At 40.1% G+C, this 26,313-nt stretch overlaps 1 protein-coding gene across 5 annotated transcripts; it reads left to right on the top strand.

The window, feature by feature from the left end:
- The first annotated feature begins 10 nt into the window (after positions 1-10).
- On the top strand, positions 11-26,313 carry FAM228B (family with sequence similarity 228 member B). 5 transcript variants are annotated; one of them, XM_029938211.1, is made up of 11 exons: positions 14-308; positions 892-1,022; positions 2,408-2,476; positions 5,375-5,566; positions 6,189-6,269; positions 9,767-9,854; positions 9,949-10,105; positions 15,798-15,905; positions 23,821-23,977; positions 24,670-24,738; positions 26,079-26,313. In XM_029938211.1, the coding sequence occupies exons 2-11, from the start codon at positions 924-926 to the stop codon at positions 26,235-26,237; spliced, it is 1,179 nt and encodes a 392-aa protein (XP_029794071.1). In that variant the 5' UTR covers positions 14-308; positions 892-923; the 3' UTR covers positions 26,238-26,313. The 5 variants fall into 5 exon arrangements, with proteins under 5 accessions (XP_029794073.1, XP_029794071.1, XP_029794072.1 ...); XM_029938212.1 differs by having other exon boundaries at positions 14-512; XM_029938213.1 differs by having other exon boundaries at positions 11-1,022; positions 9,767-9,845.

Here is a 26,313-nt window from a genome sequence, read left to right as displayed (position 1 = left end):
CACCGAGAAGGGCTTTGGTTTGGATCGCTAACCACGACCCGCCCACCAGCGCCGGCACCACAGGTGTCCAACCCGCGGGACCCGACTTGAGGAGGGCAGTTGGGGCTCCGGGACTCGTCGTCGCCTGACGCAGCACAGGGTCCGCTGCGGGTTGCGTCGAGAAACGCTAGACGCGAACGTTCTGCCATTTCGAGGCCACGGCCCGAGCTGAGGGGGCCGCAGCCGACGACTGTTGGGCACGACTGTTGGGCGGTGGGCCGGCCCCCGAGAGCTGCGGGGAGCAGTGGTGGGGAGAGGGGAGAACTGAGGTACCTGTTGTGGTGTGCACCTTCCCTGCCGGGCCGGGCAGAGCACGCAGACATCTTGCTGACGGAGTGGGAGGGGAGGGATGGGTCTACCACGGGCGCAGGCCCTAATGACAGCTTCCCCCTCAGCTGACAGTCCTTGTGTGTGTCTGTGTTGAGGGGAGTCCTTGAGGACACGCAAAGGCAGTCTGGAAAGCCCTCCCTTCTGTAAGCCGCGCTTCCTGTGTGGGTTTCGGTAGTAAGGAATTTGCAACCCTCCGGCTCGGCGGCCCTCGGGCAGAAAAGCGCTGCGGTGCGACCCCTAGAGGCCTGGCTGATAACTGCCACACCGGCTCCCACGGGCTGTGTCGTAGGACGTGGGAAGCCTGGAATTTCAGGGCGACACGGGTCAGTCCAGGGAGAAGCTCCCCTGCTTAAAAGAGGCTGGTTCGAAAGACATCATCAGAACCTATGGTGAAGGCCTTTTGTTAGGCAGCGTGTGGGTGGCCCTAAAGTCAGAATGTGTCCCACACCTGTTAATAGTGGCCAAGGATTGTTAATTAAGAGAAAGTAAGACTGAATTCTCATTAATAAGCGAATCTTCTAGTCTTTCTAGGGCTTCTGTTATTTGTGAGCACAATGAAAAATTTAGACGGTGGTGATAGGCTAACTGACAAGCATCGCAAGTCCAAGACCTCGAAAGAATGGTTGGAACCACAGCCGCTTCATTTTATGGAGGTAACAGTAGTGTGGCATTTTAAAGTTTCTGTTTGGGTCGCATTGAGAATTGACTTGTGCTTAATATTTTTTCTATGTTTTATATTTAGTTTCTGTTCTTCATTATCCCATTTATTCTACAAACTTCGTGTTTTCTCTTCATTCTCTATAGTTTCCTAAATCGGAGTCATAGCTAATTGATTATATGACTTTTCTATATAACAAAGTTATAAAGTTTCTCCTGAAGCACTCTTTAAAAAAAGTTTATCTATTTTGAGGGGGAGAGAGCTCGCATGAGCGGGGAAGGGGCAGAGAGATGGGGGGAAGGGGGTAGAATCTCAAGCAGGCTCCCAGGCCAGTACTGAGCTGGACTTGAACTGTGAGATTATGACCTGAACGGAAATCGAGAGTTGGGTGCTCCGCTGGGCCACCCAGGCGCTGCTCTGGGGAAGCACTCTTGTAAACTGCATCACCTAAATTTATATATGTTGTATTTTGAAAAACGATTGCAATTTTTTTTCTAAACAGCCTTATTAAGGTGTAACTGGTACACATTAAATTGCATATATTTGAAAATGTGCACCTTGATAAATTTTGATATATGTATTTACACGTGAAATCGCCACAGTGAAGAGAATGAACATACTCATTATGCCCCAAATTTCCTCCTTATGTACCTACCCTCCCTCCTTACCTATTCCCAAACAAGGCAATCACTGGTTTGCTGTCTCTATAGTTTATTTTGCCCTTAAAAATGTTATGCAGATATGGGGCGCCTGGGTGGCTCCACTGGTTGGTTAAGTGTCTAACTTCGGTTCAGGTCATGATCTTGCATCTGTGGGTTTGTGCCCCGCAGGTCAGGGCTTCGTGTTGACAACTCAGGGCCTAGATCCTGCATAAAAAAGATTTGTTATGAAATGGAAAAAATTAATGTTATGAACTATTTCCTGAAGATTGTGCTGCTTTAAAATCTAAAAATGTGACTTGTGTATAAACAAGTTTATTGTTAGTATTTGATAGCGAAAATGACTAAATGAATTAAAGTAGAAGTCACTCATGATTGAATGAATTCAAATAGAGGCCTGATTTTGTTTTAACCCAAAAAGGTAAAAGCCTTTTATGAAATGTGAAAAAAAGATGGCTTCATCTTACCATGTGACTATGGGCAAGTCATTTGTCCATGTTGGGATTCAAAATGTCTATGATCTGAGTTATTTTTTGCCCTCAAAAGAGCTATAACAAATAGCAGAAAGATTCAAATGCTCTTTAAAAAGTACTTAATGATATGATTTGAGGTAGAAAAATTGTATTTATGGAGAACTTTTCAGGGATATGTCTGAGTCCAGATTGTATTAATAGTTTGACTTTTTAAATTAGATTTTCAAAATTTCATTTTGTAATTTTAGGTATTAGCTAAAGAAGATATCGATGCTGCTATTCAATCAATATTATATAGAGAAAATTATGTAATTAAGGTAAGAATTGGTTACAGAATGTGTCATGATTAAAAATAGAATTGAAAACACTCAGTGCCTAGGATTAGCCTTAAGAGATCTCAGATTGGTTTTTTTTTAATTTTTTAATGTTTTATTTATTTTTGATACAGAGAGACAGAGCATGAGAGAGGGAGGGGCAGAGAGAGGGAGACACAGAATCAGAAGCAGGCTCCAGGCCCTGAGCTTATCAGCACAGGGCCTGACATGGGGCTCGAACCCACGAACGTGAGATCATGACCTGAGCCAAACTCGGAGACTTAACCGACTGAGCCACCCAGGCGCCCCTCAGATTGTTTTAATTGATTTCCTAACTTTCTATTTGTGGGGATTCTTTCACAGGTATTTTTTTTAAGCTTATTTATTTATTTTGAGAGAGAGAGAGAGTGAGCAGGGGAGGGGCAAAGAGAGGGGGAGAGAGAGAATCCCAAGCAGGCTCTGTTCCCAAAGCACAAGATGCAAGGCTTGAACTCATGAACTGTGAGATCATGACTTGAGTCAAAACCAAGAGTCTGATGCTTAACCATCTGATGCCAGGCTCTCTCACGGATAATTTTATATACGAGTTTTCCCCTAGTCACTTGTTGTTTCATTTAGTGGGGTTTCTGTGGAGTCACCGTGTGTTCTTAAGAGTTTTAAGAGCTATTATTGGGACTCACGGACTGTTACTTAGGTGTGCTTAGGTAAGAAGGCTTCAACTGTAACAGAATGGGCTTAATCATAAGACAAGATGAATGTCCGTGTGTGGTGAACACTGGAATGGGTAACCTGTTTTTGTTTTTAAGAATTTTCTTTAGAGTTGTTTAAAAAGGAAAGGAACTATTCATTAAGAATGGTTGAAGTGTGCGGTGTCTGGGTAGCTCAGTTGGTTAATCATCGGACTGTTGATCTCAGCTCCAGTCTTGATCTCAGGGTTGTGAGTTCAAGCCCTGAATTGGGCTCTGCTCTGGGCATGAAGACTACTTAAAAAAAAAAAAATGGTTGAAGTGTGCTATGACCTGAATATAAGAAGGGATATGGCCTAGAGAAACTCAGGGTTCTTGGTTTTTTTTTCCTCATTTTTAATTTCATGTGGTTGATTGTAGTAATCATGTGATTTCATTTGCTAGATGAAAGGTGGATAAGTTTTTGATGAACTTAGTGTATCAGGGCGCCGGGGTGGCTCAGTTGGTTAGGCATCCGGCTTTGGCTCACGTCATGATCTCGTGGTTTGTGGGTTCGAGCTCTGCATCAGGCTCTGTGCTGACAGCTAGCGCAGAGCCTGGAGCCTGCTTAAGAATCTGTGTCTCCCTCTCTCTCTGACCCTCCCTTCTCGTGCTGTCTCTCTCTCTCTCTCTCTCTCAAAAAAAAAAAATAAATAAAAATTTAGAGTATAGCCTAAATCAGTCATTTTCTTTATTTACAGGCTGATGCCATTTCATCTGGGTTGTGCTACATTTCTGTCAGTTTACTCTTGTCTCTTTTTTCTTCTTCCACATTCTCTTATACCTTCTCTTCCTAGATAACTCCTTTTTCTAAAAAAAAATTTTTATTTTTATTTATATTTTGAGAGAGAGTGTGTGCGAGTTGGGGGAGGGCAGAAAGAGAGGGAGACAGAATCTAAAGTAGACTCCAGGCTCTGAGCTGTCAGCACAGAACCCAATGTGGGGCTCTAACTCATGAACTGTGAGATCGTGACCTAAGCCGAAGTTGGATGCTTAACCTAACTGAGCCACTCAGGTGCCCTCTAGATAACTCCTTTAAGGCCCATCCCAAATGTCTCCCACTATAGGAATAAAAAAAATTTAGTCACTTTTTTCCATTGTGGTAAAATATATATAACATAAAGTTTGCTATTTCAAGCCATTTTTTTTTTTTATGAGAGAGAGAGGGGGAGTGCACACATGCATGCATGAGGGGAAGGGGCAGTGGGAGAGGGAAAGAGAATCTTAAGCAGACTCCACACCTAATGTGGAGCCTGACACAGGTCTTGATCTCATGACTTGAGATCTATGACCTGAGCCGAAATCAAAAGTCGGATGCTTAACCAACTGAGCCACCCAGGTGCCCCTTAACCATTGTTAAGTGTACAATTCAGTGACATTAATTACATTCACAGGTTGTGCAATCATCATTACTATCTATTTCCAAATAGATGTTGTGAAACTTTCACCAATTACCTATTTCTAAAACTCACCCCAACCAAAACTTTATATGCATTAAGTAATGACTTCCCATTCCTCCCTCCCCAGAGGTGCCTCTGGTAACCTCTAATTTAGCATCTATCTCTATGAATTTGTTTATTCTAGATAATTTCATGTAAGTGGAATCCTACAATATTTGTCCTTTCGTGTCTGGCTTATTTCACTTAGCATATTGCCTTCAAGGTTCATCCATATTGTAGCCTATGTCAGAACTTGATTCCATTTTATGGCTGTATAATATTCTATTTTGTGTATATACCACATTTGTTTATACATTCATCTGCTGATGGACACTTGGGTTGCTTTCATCTTTTGGTTATTGTGACTAATGCTGCTATAAACATTGGTATACGAGTATCTGAGTCTTTTTGTTTTTAGTTCTTTTATAGCTATATAGATGTCTATAAAATATAGATATATATTACACATATGTATATATTTATTATACACACACACATCTTGCTATATTATCCTTCCTCCTGTTGTTTTTTTGTATTTGTCTTATAGTCTGTCCAGGGGAGTAGGCATGTTGTCTAATTTATATATTTTTTCTAGTATAGGGTGTGTTACACAGTAGAAGCCAAATAAATGAATCAGTGAATGACTTATGTGAGTTTTTCTTAGGAATATAAATGAAGTTTAAATTTTAGTACAAAATAGTTTTAGGATAATTGCTTTTTCTATCATTGTTTAATAGGAACTAGATAAGTATTTACAACATCATGACTTCTTAAATGCAAGAAGAAAAGAGAGGTTATATAAAAGATGGACTGACCAAGTGGCAGATCCTCTCCAAAAGAAAATTATAGAAAAAGTTTGTTCACATAAGAAGATTAAAAAAAGGAGACAAGAGGAATTAGATCATTTCTTAAAACATGTAAATAAAAAGGTAATAAGAGGTCATTTGATACTTGTTTCAGTTAGTTTAAAACTATGATTATCTTTATAATCATCCAAACAGCCTACCTCTTCCTCTATATATGTATAAGCTCTACTCTGTTAGAGCATATACTATTCCTAAATCTAGGGCATGTGGGAAGGGTGGAGGATAGAGGGTTAGGTCTGGATGTAAATGTGTAGATTAAAATTATTTTTCTTTGCTTTTCTCGTGTAGCAATTTTGTATACCAATTAAGTTTGGGCTCTAGGTTCGATAGATACAGTTTTAGAACCCAGTTATTTATAAAACTATAAGGTATTTCTATTTTGGCATTTCTAAGAAATCTGAGGTATTTGACTACTAAGCATTTAAAAACAATTTCCCAAATCTGTTAGTGTTCCAACATTCATTATTAATTCTAGCAAATTTTAAGTAGATACCTTCTATCACTATAATGTTTCTTACTTGGCTACCTTAAATTTTTAAATTTTGGTCTTTTCTTCCTTTTGTATTTGCCATTAATGCTATTTTGAAGGAGAAGAATGGAATTGTGTGTTGGACTCTTGAGTCCTGTTAGGCTCAAAATTAATTGTGCACCTCTTGTTATGTGTAGTTTTATTTCCTTCCTGTAGGGAAATGTATTTATGGAGCATTATGATCCAAAAGAGTATGATCCTTTTTATATGAGCAAAGAGGACCCGAATTTTCTGAAGGTAGGATAGACTTCTTATTTTTGATATTATGTGGTTGGTTTTTTGAGCAGTCCTAATGTATGGGTAGTTCTTTAGTGATTCCTTAAGAATGCAGTAGCATTTTTTTTTTTTTGAGAGAGAGCATGAGTGGGGGAAGGGCAGAGAGAGAGGGGGACAGAGGATTGAAAGCAGGCTTTGCGCTAATAGCAAGCCAAAATGGGGCTCAAATCCAGGAACCATGAGATCATGACCTGAACTGAAGTCAGATGCTCAACCGACTGAGTGACCCAGGTGCCCCAGACTGCAGTAACATCTTTAGAATTGTTTCCCATCTCCATATCTTAGGAATAAAAAACCCAAAGTCCAGGGGTGCCTTGGTGACTCTTGACTTTGGCTCAGGTCATGATCTTGCAGTTTGTGAGATTGAGCCCTCATCAAGCTCTGTGCTGACGATGTGGAACCTTCTTGGGATTCTATCTCTTCCTCTCTCTCTCTCTCTCTCTGCCCCTTTCCTGGTCACTCATGCTCTCTCTCAAATAAACTAAAAACACAAAAAACAACAAAGTCCAAAGTAAATTAAACTTCAATAAAATTTGAAAGTATTGTATAATACTCAAGTAATAGGTAACATTTAAAAATTTCAAAGACTCTTAAAAATTTGTTACAAATATACATTTTCATGATAAATGAATAAAATCTATATTTAAATAGTTGACCATTCACAATTTCATTACCCACAATGAACTCATTAATATTTTTCTGTATATATTTTTTGGATATCCAAGGCTTCTTTCTATATGTAGATTTATTTTACAAAAATGGGATAACACACATTTGGTTCATTCTCTGCATTTTTTTCCTCAATAGTTATTTTTGTGTGTGTTTTTTGTTTTTTTGTTTTAAAGAGCGAGAAAGAGAGCATGAGCAGGGAAGAGGGGCAGAGGGAGAGAGAATCTCCAGCAGGCTCTATGCTCGGTGTGGAGTCTGACATGGGGCTTGGCCCATGACCCTAGCCCACATTAAGAGTTGGTTGTGTAATTTACTGAGCCACCCAGATACTCCCCTTTTTTTTCCCAGTAGTTTTTTGGTTTGCTATTTCTTTGACAATAAATGTAAATACATAATTTTTATCATTGCATAGTATTCTATTAATAATAACTGTTAACTTGCACTGAGGGCCTAACCGAATGTTAGGACTTCCCCCCCCCCCCCGCCCCATTTTTGCTACTACCACATGAGGTAATTTGCAGATGAGACAAGTGATACACAGACCGGTTAAGTTACTTTTCACAGTCACACAGCTGTAAATAGCAGAGCATAGATGTGTTTCTAACATATATGGTATCTTGCTATACCATCATTTTTTAAAACATATTCCCTGTTTTGAACATCTAGATAGTTTTGAACCTATTGTTCTTATAAATGACATTATAATAAACTTCCCTGTAACTATTTAATTTTTTCCTTAGGATAACTTGCTAGAAGTAGAATTGCTGAGTTAAAGGTTATGCATGATTTTGATTCATATTGCCAAATTGTCCTCCAGAATGGTTGTATAAATTTGTCTCCCTATCAGAGTCCATTTTCCCACACTTTTGCTAATAGTGGATATTATTTTTTTTAAGTTTATTTGTTTATGTTGAGAGACAGAGAAAGTGAGAGAGTGTGCACACAAGTGGGGAAGGGGCAGAGAGTGAGGGAGAGAGAGAATCCTAAGCAGGCTCCTCATCACCAGTACAGAGCCTGATGCGGGCTTGAACTCATGAATCACGAGATCATGACCTGTGTTGAAGTCAGACATTTAACCAACAGAGCCACCCAAGCAGTCCGCTAATGGTGGATATCATTAAACAAAATTAAAATCCTTGAGTCATAGACATTTTATTATTTTTTTTATATTTATTTTTGAGAGAATGAGTGCGAGAGGGGCAGAGAGAAAGAGGGACACAGAGAATCCCAAGTAGGAGCCACACTGTCAGTACAAAGCCAGATATGGGGCTTGAACTCACAAACCGTGCGATCCTGACCTGAACCAAAATCAAGAGTCGAATGCCTAACCGACTGAACCACTTAGGTGCCTGAGTCATAGACATTTTAAACTGTTGGCATTTGCAGGCAAAGCAGGTTTGGTTTTTTGCCAAATTGGGGTGTACATGTGCTCTTGTCCCTATTTTAGTAGGTAGTAGTTAAACTGAGAGTTTAAAGTTAGAGCCTTAGTTTACTAACTAGTATAATAACTAGTTAAAGGGCAGAATTGGGATTTGAAACTAGATCTTTTTAATATCAAAATTCTGGTTTGTTCTTTTACCATTCTGCTTTTCTAAATGACGCTGATAGGTGGCCTCTTAAGTGGAACACTCTTGGGATTATAACAGCAGTTTTCAAAGTGAGGTACATAGATCTTTGAGAGTCCTGACACCCTTTTAAGGGGCCCATTAGGCCAAGTATTTTCATAATAGTGCCAAGTATTATTTCCCTTTCCATAGCATTGGTGTTGGCTCTGATGGTGCGAAAACAACGGTGGGTAAAGCTGCTGGTACTTGGAACAACTTAAGTCGGTGTCACCAAATCATTCTGGTCACCATTATATTCTTCATTGCCATGCACTCACAGTAAAAAACTTGCAGTGTCCCTTAAGAATGTCCTTGGTGAAACATTAAAAATTATTTTTATTAAATCTTGCTCTTGAGTACACACCTTTTTAATATTCTGTGGGATGAAATGGTAAGTATGCAAAGAGCACTTCTGCCTACTGAAATGCAGCATGATTGCTTGAATTGTCAGCTACACTGGTTGATTCTTTTTTCATGGTACACTTTTTTTCCCTTAAAGAATGACTTATAAATTGTGGTTATTAAGTGTTGGATATTTGGCAGACATTTTTTGGAAAATTAAGTCACTTCAAGAAAAACAACTGACAGTATTTGTTGCCAATGATAAAATGTGAGCTTTTAAGCAGAAAATTGAATTTTGGAAAAATATTCACTATCATGAGTATGACAGCTTTCTGTTACTCATAGAGGGTTTTTTTTAATGAGATTGGCAATATTAATGCATGTGATTATAGTATAATGAGATGTATTGATAATTTGGAAGATCTCACATAGCTCAGTGATACAGTTTCTTCCAAATAATCCATGACATGGATAAGAGATCCAGTCAAAGTTCAAGATAGACCAATGGATTTTAATGTAGCCAAGTTTGAATAATTTATTGATATAGCTTCATATTCCACATCATAACCTTTAGGAAACTACAACTTACTGAGTTTGGGCATAGTGTCCAAGAAGAACATCCACAAGGATCTGAAAAAGCTGTTAAAGCAAGAGCTAACCATGGCTGGAGGGCCTTGCAAAGAGCTGTATTGGAGTGCCCCCACATCTTTGTAAATGATTAAACTGAATAGTTTGTAGATACTATATTCTTGATTTTGTCAGGCGTAGGAGTCATACACAGATGATTAGGATAGACTGAAAAAGTCTTGCAACCTTGTCCTTAAAGACCTGCTTTTCTTTTAGGTTGTTATTCCACCATTTCGTGATCCTTTGAAAAAGGCACAATATGACAAAGATGACGGAAAAAGAACTCTTCTTCAGTGTGAGACTGGTACTTAGTGCCTAATTGATATGTGATATCATAACCCAGGAGCAATGGGAGTTGCATTTAAGGGTGCTAATTGAGGTTACTAATCTTCCTACAGGCAAAATATATACAGTGAAAGAACTTAAAGAGGTTGAGAAGGCCAAACAGCATTCCAGATTTCCAGGAATTTCTAATTCAAGGCACTTTATGACTCCAAATAAGTGGCTTATGCTGCCTACAACCTACATAGAAAGTGAATTTTGTAAAAGGAGCAGGTAATGGTTAATAGAAATTATTGAACCTCTTGGAATTTGAAAACTTATCTTGAGAAGGTAGTGTAAATCTTGCCATAATTATGGTTTTTTAAAAATTGTTCAGTGAGAGATTTGGAACTCTTTGTTCCTCTTTGTGATGTTTTCTTTTTTCTTTAAAGATTTTCTCTTTGCTTTTCATTAGCTGGATTATGATGTCTTTAGGTGTTATTTTCCTTCCTTTTTATGTATCCTATTTAGGGTTCTTTGAGACTCTTGTTTCTGTAGTTTGACATCTTTCGTTATTTCTTTGGAAAATTTGAGGCCATTATCACTTCAAATATTTCTTATGCCCTATTCTTTGCTTTTCCTTTCCTTACAAGACTCCAATTATATGTATGTTACACCATTTGATATTGTCTCATAGTTCTGTATGTTCTTCTGTGTTAAAAAAAATTCTTTTTTCTGCTTGTATTTCAGTTGGACAATTTCTTTTTTTTTTTTAATGTTTTTTATTTATTTTTAATACAGAGAGAGACAGAGCATGAAAGGGGGAGGGTCAGAGAGAGAGGGAGATACAGAATCGGAAGCAGGCTCCAGGCTCTGAGCTAGCTGTCAGCACAGAGCCCGATGCGGGGCTCGAACCCACGAACGCAAGATCTCACCTGAGCCGAAGCTGGAGGCCTAACCGACTGAGCCACCCAGGCTCCCCTACGGTTGGACAATTTCTACCAACCTATATTTAGGTTCACTGAGTCTTTCCTCAGCTGTGCCTCATCTGTTGATCAGCTCATTAGGAATTCTGGTTCTCTGATGTAATTTTTATGTCTAACATTTCCATTTCAATTTTTAAAAAGTTTTCATTTCTCCTGAAATTTGCCATCTGTTTATACATGTTCACCTTTCCACTAGATTCTTTAACATATTAATCATAGTTATTTTAAATTCTCTGATAGTTCCCATGCTAGGGTCATTTCTGAATCTGGTTCTGTTGATTGCTTTCACTCTTGACAATGGATTATTTTGTCTTGCTCCTCTCCCCAGTGTCTTGTAATGTTTTATTAAATGCTGGCTATTTCAAATTATTGTTTTGTCTTTTTTTTTCTTTGAATGTCATGTAATTTTTGATTGAATGCCAGGCATTAGAGGTAGAAGAGTATAGACTGAGTATGTCCAGAAACAGATATGCTTTTTCTTCTGTCAACCAATAGTGTGGGGAATTGCGCTTCTCTAGTCAGAAGTTGAGCTGGATTTAGGTATTATTATTGCTATTTTTGCCTTTAGTGCACCTTAGGTTTCAAATGCCTTTAGTGGTGGGCTGCTGTTACCTTTTATTAAGGTAGGGGCTGGTATGCCAGAAGAGTTTTCTCAAGTGTTCCTGCTGCTCCCTTTTCGGGTTTTGGTCTGTAAGCCTGCATCACAGAAGTGTGTGGGAGGTGGGGTGAGTCTCTCCATGTTCTTGCTTCATCCCCAGAAGTACACTGCTATTGCTTGTTGCTTGTTGCTTGTTGCTAGGCTCATAGTGGCAGCAGAGGAATTTTTTTCTGTTTTCTTATCCTGCCTCAGTTTTAGGTTTGCTCTATGTGCTTGGGCTCAGGAGCAGCATGTTCTTAGAGTTCCTTCCCCTTCTCTCTGTGGCAGCCAAACTCTACCTTGTGTGGTTCTTCTCGGGTGATCGTTTCCTGCCCCTCTTCCAATAGTAGCAGATCTCTGCTTGGCGTAGGATTCTGGATCCAAAGCGGTTTCTTACCCCTCCCCCTGGAATAGAGGGTTTTTGGCTTCTGTCCTTATCTTAGTAGCAGTAGGTCCTTGCCTTGCCCCTGGGTGTACCCCTCTTATTCCTCCTCCAGAGGCCGGCAGGTTTTGCTTTTACTTCTCTCCCAGAAGCAGTGTATCTTGTTGTTCTGGGGGTGGTTGGGAAGAAGTACTTGCCTCTCTTCAGCAGTTTAAGGCTTTTGCTTTATAGTAAGGAAGGATCCAGGGAAGTGGGTAGGGCACTGCACTTGTTTACCTGAAGCTCTCGATCTCTTCCTATACTTCTCTGCCACGGATGGGGCCTTTCTCTGATGTTCTGCTCTGTGTTCAGTCTTTGAGGAAAACACTGCTTCCAGGACACTATTAAATGCCACTTTAACACTTCCTCTATGAAATATTCCAGTCTACTTCCTTATACAAAGCAGTCTGGTCCAGTCCCTCTTCTGTCCCACCAGTTGACATACATGTACTTTTTCACTTAGCACACAGTTTGCAACTGTCTGCTTGTCTGTGAAATGAAGTAGATGACCAGTCACTGGTTAAGTCTGTGAAACTAGGTTTGAGCCATTTTGTGAAAAGCCTTCAATGCCGGCTACAATTGGGATTTTATCATGTAAGGGAATGGGGAGTCATTGAGGAGAGCATGAAATCCTGGAAAATTTAATCTGGCATGGGATGTATGTGATAGATTGGAGATAAGGTAGGACTAGACGTTGAAGATTGCTGAAGTTTTTATAAGGCTCTGTGTTGTGTTGTTAAAGGCCTCAGGGTGGTGGTAAAAGGAGTGAAATGAAGAGATTGATATGATGAAACAAAGAAATTTTAGATTTTGTTGGCTGGATTTGGAAGGCCAGGGAAAAGGAAGAGTCATAGTTTTGAGATTTTTTATCTTAGTTTCCTAAGATATTTGTAACAAAATGCCATACACCAGGTGGCTTAAAACAACAGAAACTCATTCTCTCACAGTTCTGGAGGCTGGAAGTATAAAATAAAGATGTCAACGGGGCAATTCCCTCTCTGAAGCCTCCGGGGGAGGCTCCTTCCTTGCCTCTTTCCTAGCTGCGGGTAGGTGTTGGCAGTCTTTGTAGTTGGTTTACAGCCTTATCACTCTTAACGTCTACCTCCATGGTCATATGGTCTTCTTCCCTCTGTGTCTGCATCCAGTTTCCCGCTTACAGCATCTGTCACTGGATTAGAGCCCACTGTAATCCATTATGACCTCATTTTAACTTGAGTACATCTGCAAAGACCTTATTTCCAAGTAAGGTCACATTCACAGGGATGAGAGGTTAGGACTTGAACATATCTTTTCTGGGGGACACAGTTTAACTCCTATATCAAATTAATTCAATAAAAGAATCATGTGTTGAGTTGTAATTGCTTTAAAGAACTTATAATAGAGAAGATAGGCATTTAAACAGATAATTCCATTACAATGTGCACATGTGATAACACTGATATGCACAGGTTATTTTGGAAGCACAGAGGAGAGGCATTTAACCCAGCCTAATAGAAAATATAATGGTGGGATCCTGCTTAGAAATGAAATGATGAAGTGGAGTATCAGTTTCTTGGGACTGAAATCATTCCGTGTTTAGCTTATATAATTACATTAATTTAAAAAAGTAATGTCTAGTTTGGGTGAATCCACGACTGTTAATAGACCTATCTGTAGGAAAATTGATATGGGAGACAGCTGTGTAAAGGAGGGACTCCTCTATAGAGGAGGGTTGCCATTGTGTCTTCCATTTTATTTATTTTTACGTTTATTTATTAAAATAAATAAATTTTAGAGAGCAAGCAGGGGAAGGGCAAAGAGAAAGGGAGAGAGAGAGAACCCCAAGCAGGGTCCACACTGTCGGTGCAGAGCCCAATGCGGGACTCTAACTCACACACCACAAGTTCCTGACCTGAGCTGAAACCAAAAGTCAGATGCTTAACTGACTGAGCCACCCAGGCGCTCCCCTGTCTCCCATTTTATACTATAGTAGTGGGGACTTTCCCCCCCTGAAATTTAGCCTTTAATATTCAATTTTTTGTACCTGAAATTATTTTATTCTCATTCTTAAAAGACAGTTTGCTGCATACAAAATTATGGGTTGATACTTATTTTCTCTTAATGCTCTAAAGATGCAATTCTCTTGTTTTTGGTTTCTGTTGTTTATGAGAAGTCTGATGTCATTCTGGTTTTTGTCCTTTCTCTATGGCTTCTCATGAAATCTTTGTCTTCAGTGCTCTGCACTCTTGTTACAGGTATCTAGGTGTGGGTTTCTTTTTATTTAACCTACTGGTCATATATTGTGCTTTCTGGATCTCTGTATTCATGTTTTTCGTTAGGAAAATTTACAGCAATGATCTCTATTTTTCTTCATTCTTTCCATTCTGCTTCTGAACTCAGATTAGACATATATTAGACAGCCTTATATCTTAATATCTTTTAATTTGTCTTTCATATTTTCCATCTTCTTAGGTAATTTCTTTGAATATGTTTTCCAATTTACTAATTCTTTCCTCACTGTGTTCACTATTAACATTTAAATTTCTTAAATTTCCTCCTCCCAATATGCTTATTCATTTCTGATAGGCTCTTATTGTTTTATTACCTTGGTTATTGGATCATTTCTTTAAAATACATTAGTATGTACTACATTCAACATCTGATAATTCCAAATTCTGTATTCCTTGAGGAAGCTAAATCTATTGTTTTCCCTGCTAATTCTCAATTATAATGGTTTGCTTTCTTGTATGCTGAGTGAATTTTGTGATTTTGTGATTTAGTGACATGATTTTATCTCTGAGTATACTATTGGCCCAATCTAGGAGAGGATTTGTGTCTGTTGCTGCCTCTGGTGGTAGTTAGGATGCCATTAACCTGGGCCCACTTCAGCTCCCTTCAAAGGTCTGTGCTCAGTGTGACAGTCTCAAGTTTGGTGTCCCTACATTTTAGCTGGTACATGGCTGAGTATCATGTTAACTCTGCTATTGGCAACTGCCTTCAGGTGTATTGTACTGGTTCTTGCTGCCCACCATTATGGACGGACCCAGCTGCCCACATTTCTGGCCTCGTGTGTGTGTGTTAAAGACTTTAAAAATCTCTTGTGAGACTAGTGATGCCTCAAAGAACGAGTGGGTTCCCTCTAAGTTGTGAATTTCAAACTGGTATGTACAGTGAGGGCTTCTGCTTTCTGAGATGTTCACAGATAGTTTTAAGAGACTCAGTTTTCCTGATTCTGTTCTATATGTACTCTTGCTAAAAACCGATCTGCCTGGGAGCAAGCCTGCATTCACATCACTTCTTAACTCACTTTTAAAAGAAAGTCAGACCTTTCAACCTGAGTGGAAAAAAATTCTAGGGTGCCAAATAAAGGGATAAATAAAAATACTGGCTTTATGGAGAATTCCTTTAATGATGAAGCCAGGAAATTCAGCCGTAGGGTTTTTTGTATTTCCCTGTCATATGTATTTTACTTTAATTAGTCGATTGATGATTGATTGATTGATTTAAAGACTTGCCTTAGAGTCAGGGTACTTGGTCTGTGTTGAGTTGCTCTGAGTTTGGAATAGTTGAAGTCACATGATTTAGTGATACTGGTTATGAATGCAACTGGGATGCTTTGGGGAACCGCCAACGTTTTCAAAACACACTGGCCGTAGTCCCCAGCAGACAGTTTTATGGGATGCCTTCCAGCTTTGCTGGGCTTTATTACTATGGTGGCTAAAATCCATTTTATCAAATTCTATCCTTAAAGTTTCATAGTAAGGCCAGTACTGCTCATCTTATCCCAAATCTGTTAATGAGAAACAGATTTTAAACTTACAATGAAAAATTCCGGGTGTTAGTTTTAAAATGTGCAAGGCAGTATGTGGTTTTTCAAACTTCTTTTAAGGAGCATATAAACAAAACTGTTTAAGATCACTGTTTTGTTTTCAAAATATCCTTCAAAACGTTATCTTGTTCAAGGTTAAAAGTGAAAGTGAATTTTAACGATGGCAATTTTGATTTGAAACCTGTGGCAAGAGCTCCTCATCCTCTGGAATCTCAGAAAGAAGGAGACGCAGTCATTTACAAGTAAGTCTGGCATTCCATGGCTTTGCTGTTTTTCCATTAAAGACACTTGGCTGGATTTCCACCCCCACCATCCTTCGAAGTCCCTGGAGCAGTGCTGAGGCACACACCAGGCTCTGTGGTGTGACATCAGCACCTCCCACCTCTGTGTCTGGGTGAGGTGGCCACCTTCCTCAACTTTTCCCGGGTTTAAAAGGAACAAACTGCTGGGGTGCCTGGGTGGCTCAGTTGGTTAAGCATCTGACTCTGGATCTTGGCTCAGATTATGATTTCATAGTCATGAGTTTGAGCCCTGCATCGGGCTTTGCGTTGACAGCACAGAGCCTGCTTCGGATTCTTTCTCCCCTCTCTCCAGCCCCTACCCCCCACTTGCAGTCTCTCTCTCTCTGTCTCTCTCTCTCTCTCTCTCTCTGTCTCTCTGTCTGTCTCTCTCTCTCTCTCTCTCTCTCTCACACACACACACACACACACACACACACACACACAAACTTTAAAAAAAAACTTTTAAAAAGTAAAGAACAAACTGCTGCCGTATTCAGAAATAACAAGCACAGACAAAAGATAAATTGTTAAAGTTAAAGGCTAGGAGATTTTTCATTGGATTTGGAGCAGTAAAAATGGAATTTTGGACTAGTTTTTGTGGATAGTAGGTACACCCAGAGCGAAGAGATATTACAAGCAGAGTGGCAGTCCTTACTCTCGTGTATGTGACCGAGGAAATCATCTCAATTAACTAGTTATGGAATTAAAGTAGAGATCTCTCTACATAGTTACATAATGGGTTTATCTAATTAAAACTAATGAAATCCCTCAGATATTGCTGCAGGGAATGTGAAATGGTGCAGCCACTTTGGAAAATAGTTTGGCAATTTTTCAAAATGTGAAACATTAAGCAATTCAGCTCCTACCCAGGAGAAATGGAAACGTATGTCCGTAAAGACTTATACATGAATTCACAATAGCCAAAAAGTGGAAAGAACCCAAATATTCATCAGCTGGTAAATGGATAAACGAAATGTGATATATCTATACATGGAATATTTGGTAATTAAAAGGAAAGAAGTTATATAACTGATATGTTATTAAATGGATGAACCTCAAAACTATTATACTCAGTGAAAGACGATAATCACAAAAGAGCACATATTGTATGCTTGTATTTATATGAAATGTCCAGAAAGGCAGATCTATAGAGACAAGAAGTAGATTGTTGTTGAGCTAGGGTTAGGAATAATATGGTTAGAAATATAGAGTGACTGTAAATGAGCATGAGGTTTTTAGACTGATAGAAATGTTTTAAAATTAGATTATGTGATGGTTGCACAACTCTGTAAATATACTAAAACACATTGATTTGTATACTTAAAATGAGTGAATTTTATGGTGTGTAAGCTACACCTCAGTAAAGCTGTTGATAATAAGAAAACTAGAACTTGAGGTGCCTGGGTAGCTCAGTCGGTTGTGTCTGACTCTTGATTTTGGCTCAGGTTGTGGGACTGAGCCCTACGTCAGGCTCCACACTGAATGTGGAGCCTGCTTAAGATTTTCTCCCTCTCTCTGTGCCCTTTCCCTACTCGCACAAGTCCACATGCGTGCTCTCTCAAATAAAAAATAAAAAAAGAACCTAGCAAAGCAGAAGAAAAATGAGCTTGTGTAATGTTGTTTAGGAGGTTGGCATACAATTCTCTGTCCCTGAAAAGCCCCAAAGTAAGCTGCAGTACTCTTTCCTTTTTCTGACTAGGCTCAGACTTTGACAAATAAATGCAGTATGGCAGCCCCATAGGGCTTTTTGAGATGTTTAATGCTGGTATGGGCAGCAGAGAGAATGATCTAGAAACAGATGACTTTCAGAGACGGAGCTGGCCATTGGTCTAAAGGTGTGGTTTAACAATTGGCTGCTTTTTGAATGGGAGCTAGAGTTGAGGAATAATAGAAAGTATTGATGCTAAGTCCTATTCACTTGGTGACTAAAGCCCTTAAAAAATGGGATGAGTCAGAAACACTCTTGCATACTAGGTTTCATAGAATATGTTTTTGTACAATCCCTAACTGCCACAGTCTCATACGGACCTGAGTCAGGTTTTAGGATAGCAAACATTTAAATTCTATTTAATTTCTATGTATTATGTAAAAGGAGGGGTTTTGTCCTCAAATATCTCTTCTAGCAGGGTGGGATCCAGATATGAAGGAGAATATTGCAAGTTGAAGTACCCGAGGCCTGTATTTTAGGCCACTTAAGTCTATGAGCTCCCTTTGGAAAAAGGAGGTGGAAGATTAAATTCTGGTCTGTGAATTAGGGAAACACCCCAATTATGGCATCAGGGGTAGAGAAGGCATATTTGTTTTTGGCAAGTTAGGCCTTCCTTGGGAAGATGCCGTAGACAGCTCTGTGAGGGGGTCATTGACCCTGAACGAGCTTCACTCAGCTGTTTGATTAAGCAGCGAAGAGATTTCAAATGAGACTATTATTAGAGCAAGGTAATGCTACTTATTTGGGTTTCTTTTTTGTAAAAAATGTGTAGATTCATATAGAACTCATCAGCTTCAAATTAAAATATTTAATGCTGCAATTGAGTTGGTATTTAAGAGAATTCTTTCTGGTTCCTTCCCACAGAAGCAAAAGATCATCCTTTCTGGAAAAAAAGCCTCTATATTTTCATGAGAGAAAAGAACCTAAGTCTCAAAGAGGCCAACTCTGAAGGGCCTTTTTTCCCATAACCCTCAGCCAAGAAATAGGGAAGAGGACCAGGATGTGGGGAGTGCTGGGATGGTCGTGTTTTGCCATATGCAAGGTTGCTGATACCAAAGTCTGAGCAGTTGGGAGCTCCTCTGTAAGACAGGCCTTCAGGAAGAGAGAAGGCAGTGCACTGCGCCCTTTTACTCCCAAACAAGACCAGGGAGAGAGTAGAAGAGACTAAGACGCAGCTTCCTTTCTTCAGAGGGACTGGAGAGTTACACAGTGGATATGCCCTCTGGTGGGCGGGCTCTCAGATTTTCCCACCTCCTCCTTGTGAATTTTCACCCTCCTTCTGTCTCCCCACCATCTCTATTATCTCTGCTATTTACCACTTATCACACCCAAGCCAGGCCCTAAATTTTGTTTCCCTTAACTCAACCAAGACAGGCAGACAATTTTCAAAAGAACCGTGTATTAAATTCAATGTGGTAAAATTTAAGAAGTAAAGTAAATGCCCCAAAATATAAAATATGTAGAAATATAAGTGTTCACAGAGCATAGATTTCTCATCCTAACGTAACTACAATTAAACTTGGAGGCCATGTGACTGGTCTAGCATAGTCTACTGCTTCCAGATCTACTTGCCACTTTTCTTCTTCAGTTCTCTACCCTGAGTCCACGGCTCTTGGGAGAGAGCCTTTTAAGGAGTGGATTTGGAGGAGAAGTCACAGCCCACCCTCCTCATCTCTTGCTTAGGAATCAATACAGGAATGGTGTGTTAGTCTGAATACACAGTCTTTCCATCTTCTTTTCTGTCTCTCCATTTCCTTACTCCCACTCCCAGAAGATAAGGGAGCTACTTTATTTTTTTTTACTCACTCATAGAAGTTTTAGTAAAACTTTATTTTGTAGTTTAACTCATTTTAGTGTCATGTTTTAGTATCCTTCCACGTGCTTGCTTGCTTTCTTCCTCAAAATGTAACAGGCACCTACTCTGAGCTGGGCAGTATTTGAGGGGCATAGTGGTAAACAAAGGAGATAAATCTCCGATCCTTAGGCGCTTACATTTGATGGGGGAGACAGACAATAAGCCAGAAAGTGTGTGAGCTGGTGATAAGTGCAATGCGGAAGATAAAACAGGTAAAGCAGGGCAGGAGAACTACATCAACAGAGCAGGCTTCAATGCACAACGAGGAAAAGAAATAAGTTGCTTTTCACTGATTCCTTATGAACCCTCCTTATATATTGTAATGGTTATGAGTATCTTGAATTTAACCAGCCCCCAGAAGGATTATTCTTTACTTTTGTATTTGTGTCCTTCTTGCTGCCAAACTTGCTTTGCCTCCAGATTTCCCCTTATTCAGGGGAATAGGATTATAATCCAACCAGGACCCCTCAGGACAAAAGTCCAAGTGTTGTCTTTGATTTCTTGCTTTACCCACTTCCCACATCTAACAGGCACTGAGTTCTGTCAGTTTATGTCAGTTTATTCACTTTTCATGTCCTCACTACTACCACCAGCTCAAGCCATTGTGATCTGAACTGGCTTAGTGCACCGGCCTTCTAACTCATTTTCCTGCTTCTGCTGTTGCCCCTGTGTAATCAGTTCTCCATGCGGAAGCTATATTCATTTAAAAAATGTTAGATCTCTTCCCTACTCAAAACCATTGAAAGTCTTCCCATCACGCTTTGGATTTTATTCTAATTCCTTACCATGGTCTCTAAGTCCCTACCCCATTGGCACCTGCCTCCTTTCCAACCTCATCTCCAGCCTTCTCTCTACAGTCCTCATGCTCCAGCCTCACCAGCTTTGTTTTTGTTTTCTTAATATGCCAACTTCATTCCCATCTCAGGCTTTTGCTTCTACTAGTCCTTCTACTTGAACACTCTTTCCCCAGATCCATGTCTCCCTCGGTTCACCCAGACCTCTGCCCAAAAATCTTCTCAGAGAAGACTTCTCTGCCTACTTAAAATAGTCCCCCTCATCCATTCGCCTCTGCTCCCTACACCCTCTACCTGTAAAGAGGTGCGGTCCGGGACTCAAATGGAGGGCAGGATAAGCCATCCATTGTAAGAGAAAGGAAGGCCGAGCACATGGATATAGCGTGGTGAATTTTTGAAGGAACATTGTTGACTTCTGTTTACCTCATTTTCTCAGTCAAGCGAGAAGGTCATCTGTCAGCTGATAGTGAATGTGGAGGATCAGGAATCAGAGGTTTGAAAAAAGGGAAGAAAGGAAGATAGTATTTTCTTTTTTTTTATACAATTTATTTTTTTAACATATGCAATTATTTTCCATCATTTACAATACAGTAGTTACAATGATACTCCAAACAGAAAAGCAAAGTAAAAAATCAAAACCCCCACTTCTATTTCATGTAATTAGACTTATACAGAAATTAGAAGGTTAGGTACCAACTAGTTAATCACCTAAGTATTTTCTAAATCATAATAATCCTAGTATAACTTAGTACCCCAGACATCCTGACATATGAAAGCAGGACCACGGGGGAGGTCCCTCAACTCCTGTCACACATCAGCGATCTACCCCACCCATAATAGGTTGGCTGTGTCCCAGAATCTCGGCGAGTCTCTGAATCCAGATAGAGTGAGGAGAGGCTGAGGCAGGTTTGGGTCGGGCCCTGGCCTGTGAGGTGAGTCCCTTGGCTCTGACAGCACTAGGCTCCAGGGGGTTCAGCTCAGCTGAGCTGAGGAACTTTTTCTGCTCTTGTTAGCCTCTCATTCCTGTATCGCACATAACTCTTCTTTTCTGTCATCTTCCAAAGGTTCTAGCCACCAAGGAGCTCACACCTTGATCCTTGATTGGTAAGAGCACACAAAAGAAGGCTGCTTCAGAGAAGCCATTTGCCAGCAGGATTCATTCAGGTTGAGGACCTCAGAAGCCACTCAAATACCTCCAATAAACTCCACTAAAGTTCTGTGTCTGCATGATAATTAAGAAATCACAATACCTTATGTTGACAATTATTACAAATATTTGTTCCTTAGAAGTTAAATATTGCCTGAAAGATCCAATAAAAATAATGATAGCTGTGGTGCCTGGGCGGCTCAGTTGGTTAAGCCTCTGACTCCTGATTTCTGCTCAGGTCATGATCTCATGGTTCCTGAGTTTGAGCCCCGTGTAGGGCTCTGTACTGACATCATGGAGCCTGCTTGGGATCCTCTCCCCCTCTCCCCCTCTCCATCTCTCCCCCTCTCCCCCTCTCCTCCCTCCTCATAAAGAGGAGTTAAAGCAAGATTCTCCCCCCATCCTTGATGTCCCCTGTGGCCACAAGAAAAGGATAGGGGGCATTGAGGGAAGCGGAGCTTCGGGTTCCAACCCAGTACTTAAATTTGTTTTTAAAAGGAGGCTCCCTTTTCCCCCTTGCAATACTCTGTCTGGTGGTGGATTAGCTGGTAGGGGTGGGGTAGTGGGGAGGGTGAGGGTGAGGGTGAGGGCTCTGGAGTTGCTGTCCTGTGTCTTCGTCAGGGAGCCCACGCTGTCCACCGTCCACCGTGGAGCCCCAGGCTGGGTGGGCAACCCCATGGCAATAAGTGGGGGAGGCATAATCTCCTCTTTTGAAACTGAGTCTTGGGGGTTACTGAAGATTGTTTTTGTTTGTTTTCCTTAGAGACTCTACCACATGGCAGAGCCAGGATTCAAACAGCTTTCTGCCTTACTAAATCTCTTATATTTACTCTCTCCCCTCAAGGATCCTGTTATCTATGGCTTCCAAGAAAGTGTCCACCTATGGTGAACATTTCAGGCCAGAAAAATTAAAAGAATGGCCAGAGCCTGAGTCAGTTGTTGTAATGGAGATAAAGTAACGTGGCATTTGGGGCTGTTATTTTGGTGATGGGACATAAATCCCTTGAGAACTGTTTTGTCTTAGTCACAGTTGGATTCCCTAGAACTGGAACAGTGTGTGGTAGAAGTAAGGCACTGGAAAGAATTCACCAACTGGGAATGATCTAGGACCAGATTTGGTTAAGAGTGGTTCTTGTGCCCTGGCTGTCACCTGCCGGAGGCTCAGGGCACCGACCAGGTGGGCTGCTGGGTGGGTACGGGCTGCAGTCCCCCGAGCTGGGCCGGTGGAGAAGCCAGGTCTGCACTTGCCAGTTGATCCTGCTACCTAAGGGTCTGGTAAAGCAATGATTTCCTCATAAAGAAAGTGTCATTATTTTACATGATCCTATAATTTGCCTCACTGTAAAGAAAAGTTCTTGGAGTAGTGCTTCATTTTGCTCCTTTTTGCAGTGGTAGCAGTAAAAGTGGTGAGACCTTTAACATGTGTGCGCGTGTGCACCAAAAGCTGTGGGTTTCAAAAGTGCTGCCAAAAACCTTTAACATCTTCCTTGTATTTTCTGGCGAAATCACAAAGAATTTTATTGAAGACAAAAGCTTTTTATTTCCTCTAAACAAGTAGTTTGAAAAAGATCAATATTATAATACTTGCTAATAATGTTAATAGGATAGGTTTAAAAAAATGTGATTTGGGGCACCTGGGTGGCTCAGTCAGTTGAGCGCCGGACTTTAGTCATCTCATCGTTTGTTTGAGCCCCACATCAGGCTCATGGCTGTCAGCCTCTGCAGATCCCTGTACCCTTCTCCTGCCCCTCCCCACCTTGCACTCCCTACCCAAAGTGATTTTCCTTGATGTTTGTCAAAGTAGATGTTTCTACTTCTCCAAATAAATTGATTTATTCTAAGTGTATAGTATCAGGGGGAAATATTTAATTGTTTTACGTGATTTTTTTAAATTGCTGTCTTAAAATGAGTCTAGAAAAGAGTCAAAGCAAGATTCTGCTTACATTAACAAGACAGTTTTATTTTGAAGACCTCAGGAGCTGTGTGAATATTATTTTAGATTTCATGTGATGCTGTTAAATACATGGGTAAGAATACAACTCTCGTTTTTGAGATTTCTGTTATTCACAGATGTGTTATATGAGTTTCGGGTCTAGTTTGTTTTGATGCATTCACTGTGGCAGAACTGAAAGAAGAGCTAGAGATTGAAAAACATAGTTATAAGAACCTGTACCATTTTACACTAGTTCTAGGTAACAGCATTTCTCTTCCAGACACTGTATTTTTATTGCCTTTCATTTGTTCCTCAGTCCAGTAAGCATAAAAGCTGGAAGATCAGTTCATAGTGATCCAGATGAAAAAGCCCTAAGGTGACAATTATTGAACTTGGGTTCACAGAGAATCATGTTTGAAAATTTCCCTTAACAACACAGGAAACGACAGCTGTGGGCGAGGATGCAGACAAAGGTGAACCCTCTGGAACTGTTGGTGGGAATGCAGACTGGTTCAGCCACTCTGGAGAACAGTATGAAGGTTTATCAAGAAACTAAAGATAGAACATCACCCATGATCCAGCAATTGCACTATTATGTATTTACTGAAAGGATACAAAAATACAGTTTTGAATGATACATGTTTACATATGTTTATATAATGTTTATAGCCACATTTATCAACAATAGCCCAACTATGGAGAGAGTCCAAATGTCTACTGACTGATGAGTGCATGAAGAAGATGTGGTATACATACACATTGGAATATTACTCAACCATCAAAAAGAATGAAATCCTGCCATTTGCAATCACATGGATGGAGCTAGAGTGTATTATGCTAAGCAAAATAATGAGAAAGATAAATGCCCTATGGTCTCACTCTTATGTGGAATTTAAGAAACAACACATGAACATATGTGGGGGGCATGTGGAGAGATGAGAGAGAAACACACAAGAGACTCAATGATAGAGAACAAACTATGGGTTGGCAAAGGGAGGTGGGTGGGAGGTGGGCCAGATGGGCGAGGGGTATTAAGGAGGGCACTTGTGATGAACACTGGGTGTTGTATGTAAGAGATGAATCACTGAATTCTACTCATGAAACCAATGTCTCACTCTATGTTAACTAAAATTTAAATTTAAAAAATTTTCCTTAATAGTTACCAAGTCTTCTTAAGGTATAGGCACAGTAGATTTACAGTAAAACTAGTGGTAAGATATAATGAATTGTATCATTCTGGTTTGTTTCCTTAAGATTTACATCCTAATATTCAATTCTGTAAATTTAGGTTTTAGCTAGAGAAGACATGGATGAAGCCTTACATGCAATATTATTTAGAGAAAATTACACTGCCAAGGTAAGAGTAGGCTATAGACTGTGGATTCTAAGTGTGTTCCAGGTAAGCAAGAGTGGTGCAGAGCAACGTAGCTAAGAGGACGTCACTGTGTCACAGAGATTCGTTTTGCTGGGAGAATGGACCTCCTCTGATTTGTTTATACCACATAGATCTGAGATCGCGCCACCTCCTTGCAGGATCACTATGAGGTCTGGATTCCTAGATCTGCCCTTAAAGGATCTGAGAGATGGTTCTAACGGCTCCCCCTCTTTGTTCTGGTACTGAATAGAAACTCTTTTTGACTACAGTTTACCTCTTTCTTATATGTTCCTACATCAAAAATGGGGGTATATAAAACCCTCAGAAATAGTATTTAAGGGTAATGACCAATTAGTACTGAGAATTACCATGAAATTAATCAACTTAAAGGAGTTTTCATTTTAATGAGATTGAAATTTGGTGTTACAGTGGAACTTTAATGTTTGTATTGTAATTTATAAAGGAAGGTCATATATTTTCATTTAAGCATCAAAAAGAGGTAGGTGGGGGGCACATGGGGGGCTCAGTCAGTTAGGCATCTGACTCTTGGTTTTGGCTCATGTCAAGATCTCATGGGTTTGAGTCCCACATTGGGTTCCATGCTGACAGCATGGAGCCTGCTTGGGATTCTCTAGCTCTTCTCTCTCTGCCCCTCCCTCACTTGTGCTATCTCTGTCTCTCTCAAAATAAAAAATAAAAAAATTAACTTACAAAGCGGGTGGGGCCCTGGGTGGCTTAGTTGGTTGAGTGCTGACTTTGACTCAGGTCATAATCTCACTGTTGGTAAGTTCAAATCTCGCATCAGGCTCCGTACTGACAGTGCAGAGCCTGGAGCCTCTTCAGATCCTGTGTCTCCCTCTTCCCCTGCCAAGAAATTAAAATAAAAGAGGTAGGTGGGATTACCCTCCTATAGAGTCAGACAGAGGTTGAGCAAGTTTAACACTCTTTCTACTCTACCAGTTTTGTCACAGACTTTACTGATGACAAAAGTTAGAGATGTCCAATGGGTGACTGCAATGTTTTGAAATCCTTACACACACACACACACACACACACACACACACACAAACACACAAAACAGAAGTCTCATGGGTTAGAAATGGTTTGAATGTGGTTTAACCTCCAGCCACAATTCTGCTTTAGAACCTTTCTTGGGTTCTTCTCGAACTTTATTATGTTCTTTGATTATCTTATGCTAGGACCTTGCAACTCAAATGTGTTGAGTTTAAAAGTGGGAACAAATGTTTCTCCACCTTATTCAAATGACAATAAATGGAAACCTTCATAATAATTTGTTTTCCTTGTTTGTATCATTTCATTAGAGATTGGATATATATTTTCAGCATCTGGAAATTTTTAAGGAAAGAAAAGAGATGTTACGTAAAAAATGGATTGAAAATGTTGCAGAGCCTCCTCAGCAGAGAACAGCAGGAAAAGTAATTTCATACGGAAGGTTGGAGAAAATGAAACAAGAATCTTGAATGTCTTTTAAAGCACACAAATAAAAGGGTACTTTTCTTTTTTCTTAATAAAGTATACTTTAAAGAGTTGGGCCAA

The sequence above is a fragment of the Suricata suricatta genome, chromosome 4 (assembly GCF_006229205.1).
Source record: "Suricata suricatta isolate VVHF042 chromosome 4, meerkat_22Aug2017_6uvM2_HiC, whole genome shotgun sequence".
In the NCBI taxonomy this organism is placed as follows: Eukaryota; Metazoa; Chordata; class Mammalia; order Carnivora; family Herpestidae; genus Suricata; species Suricata suricatta.
Note: the sequence above shows the minus strand (reverse complement) of the source record. Positions and strands in the feature narration are given on the sequence as shown.

What these genes read in the sequence shown, in the direction of transcription:
- FAM228B (XM_029938211.1), top strand. Translation starts at nt 924, where the DNA reads ATGAAAAATTTAGACGGTGGTGATAGGCTAACTGACAAGCATCGCAAG. An exon ending in TCTTCTTCAGTGTGAGACTG is followed by an intron (nt 9,855 to 9,948) that starts GTACTTAGTGCC and finishes ATCTTCCTACAG; the next exon opens with GCAAAATATATACAGTGAAA. An exon ending in GGAGACGCAGTCATTTACAA is followed by an intron (nt 15,906 to 23,820) that starts GTAAGTCTGGCA and finishes TTAACAACACAG; the next exon opens with GAAACGACAGCTGTGGGCGA.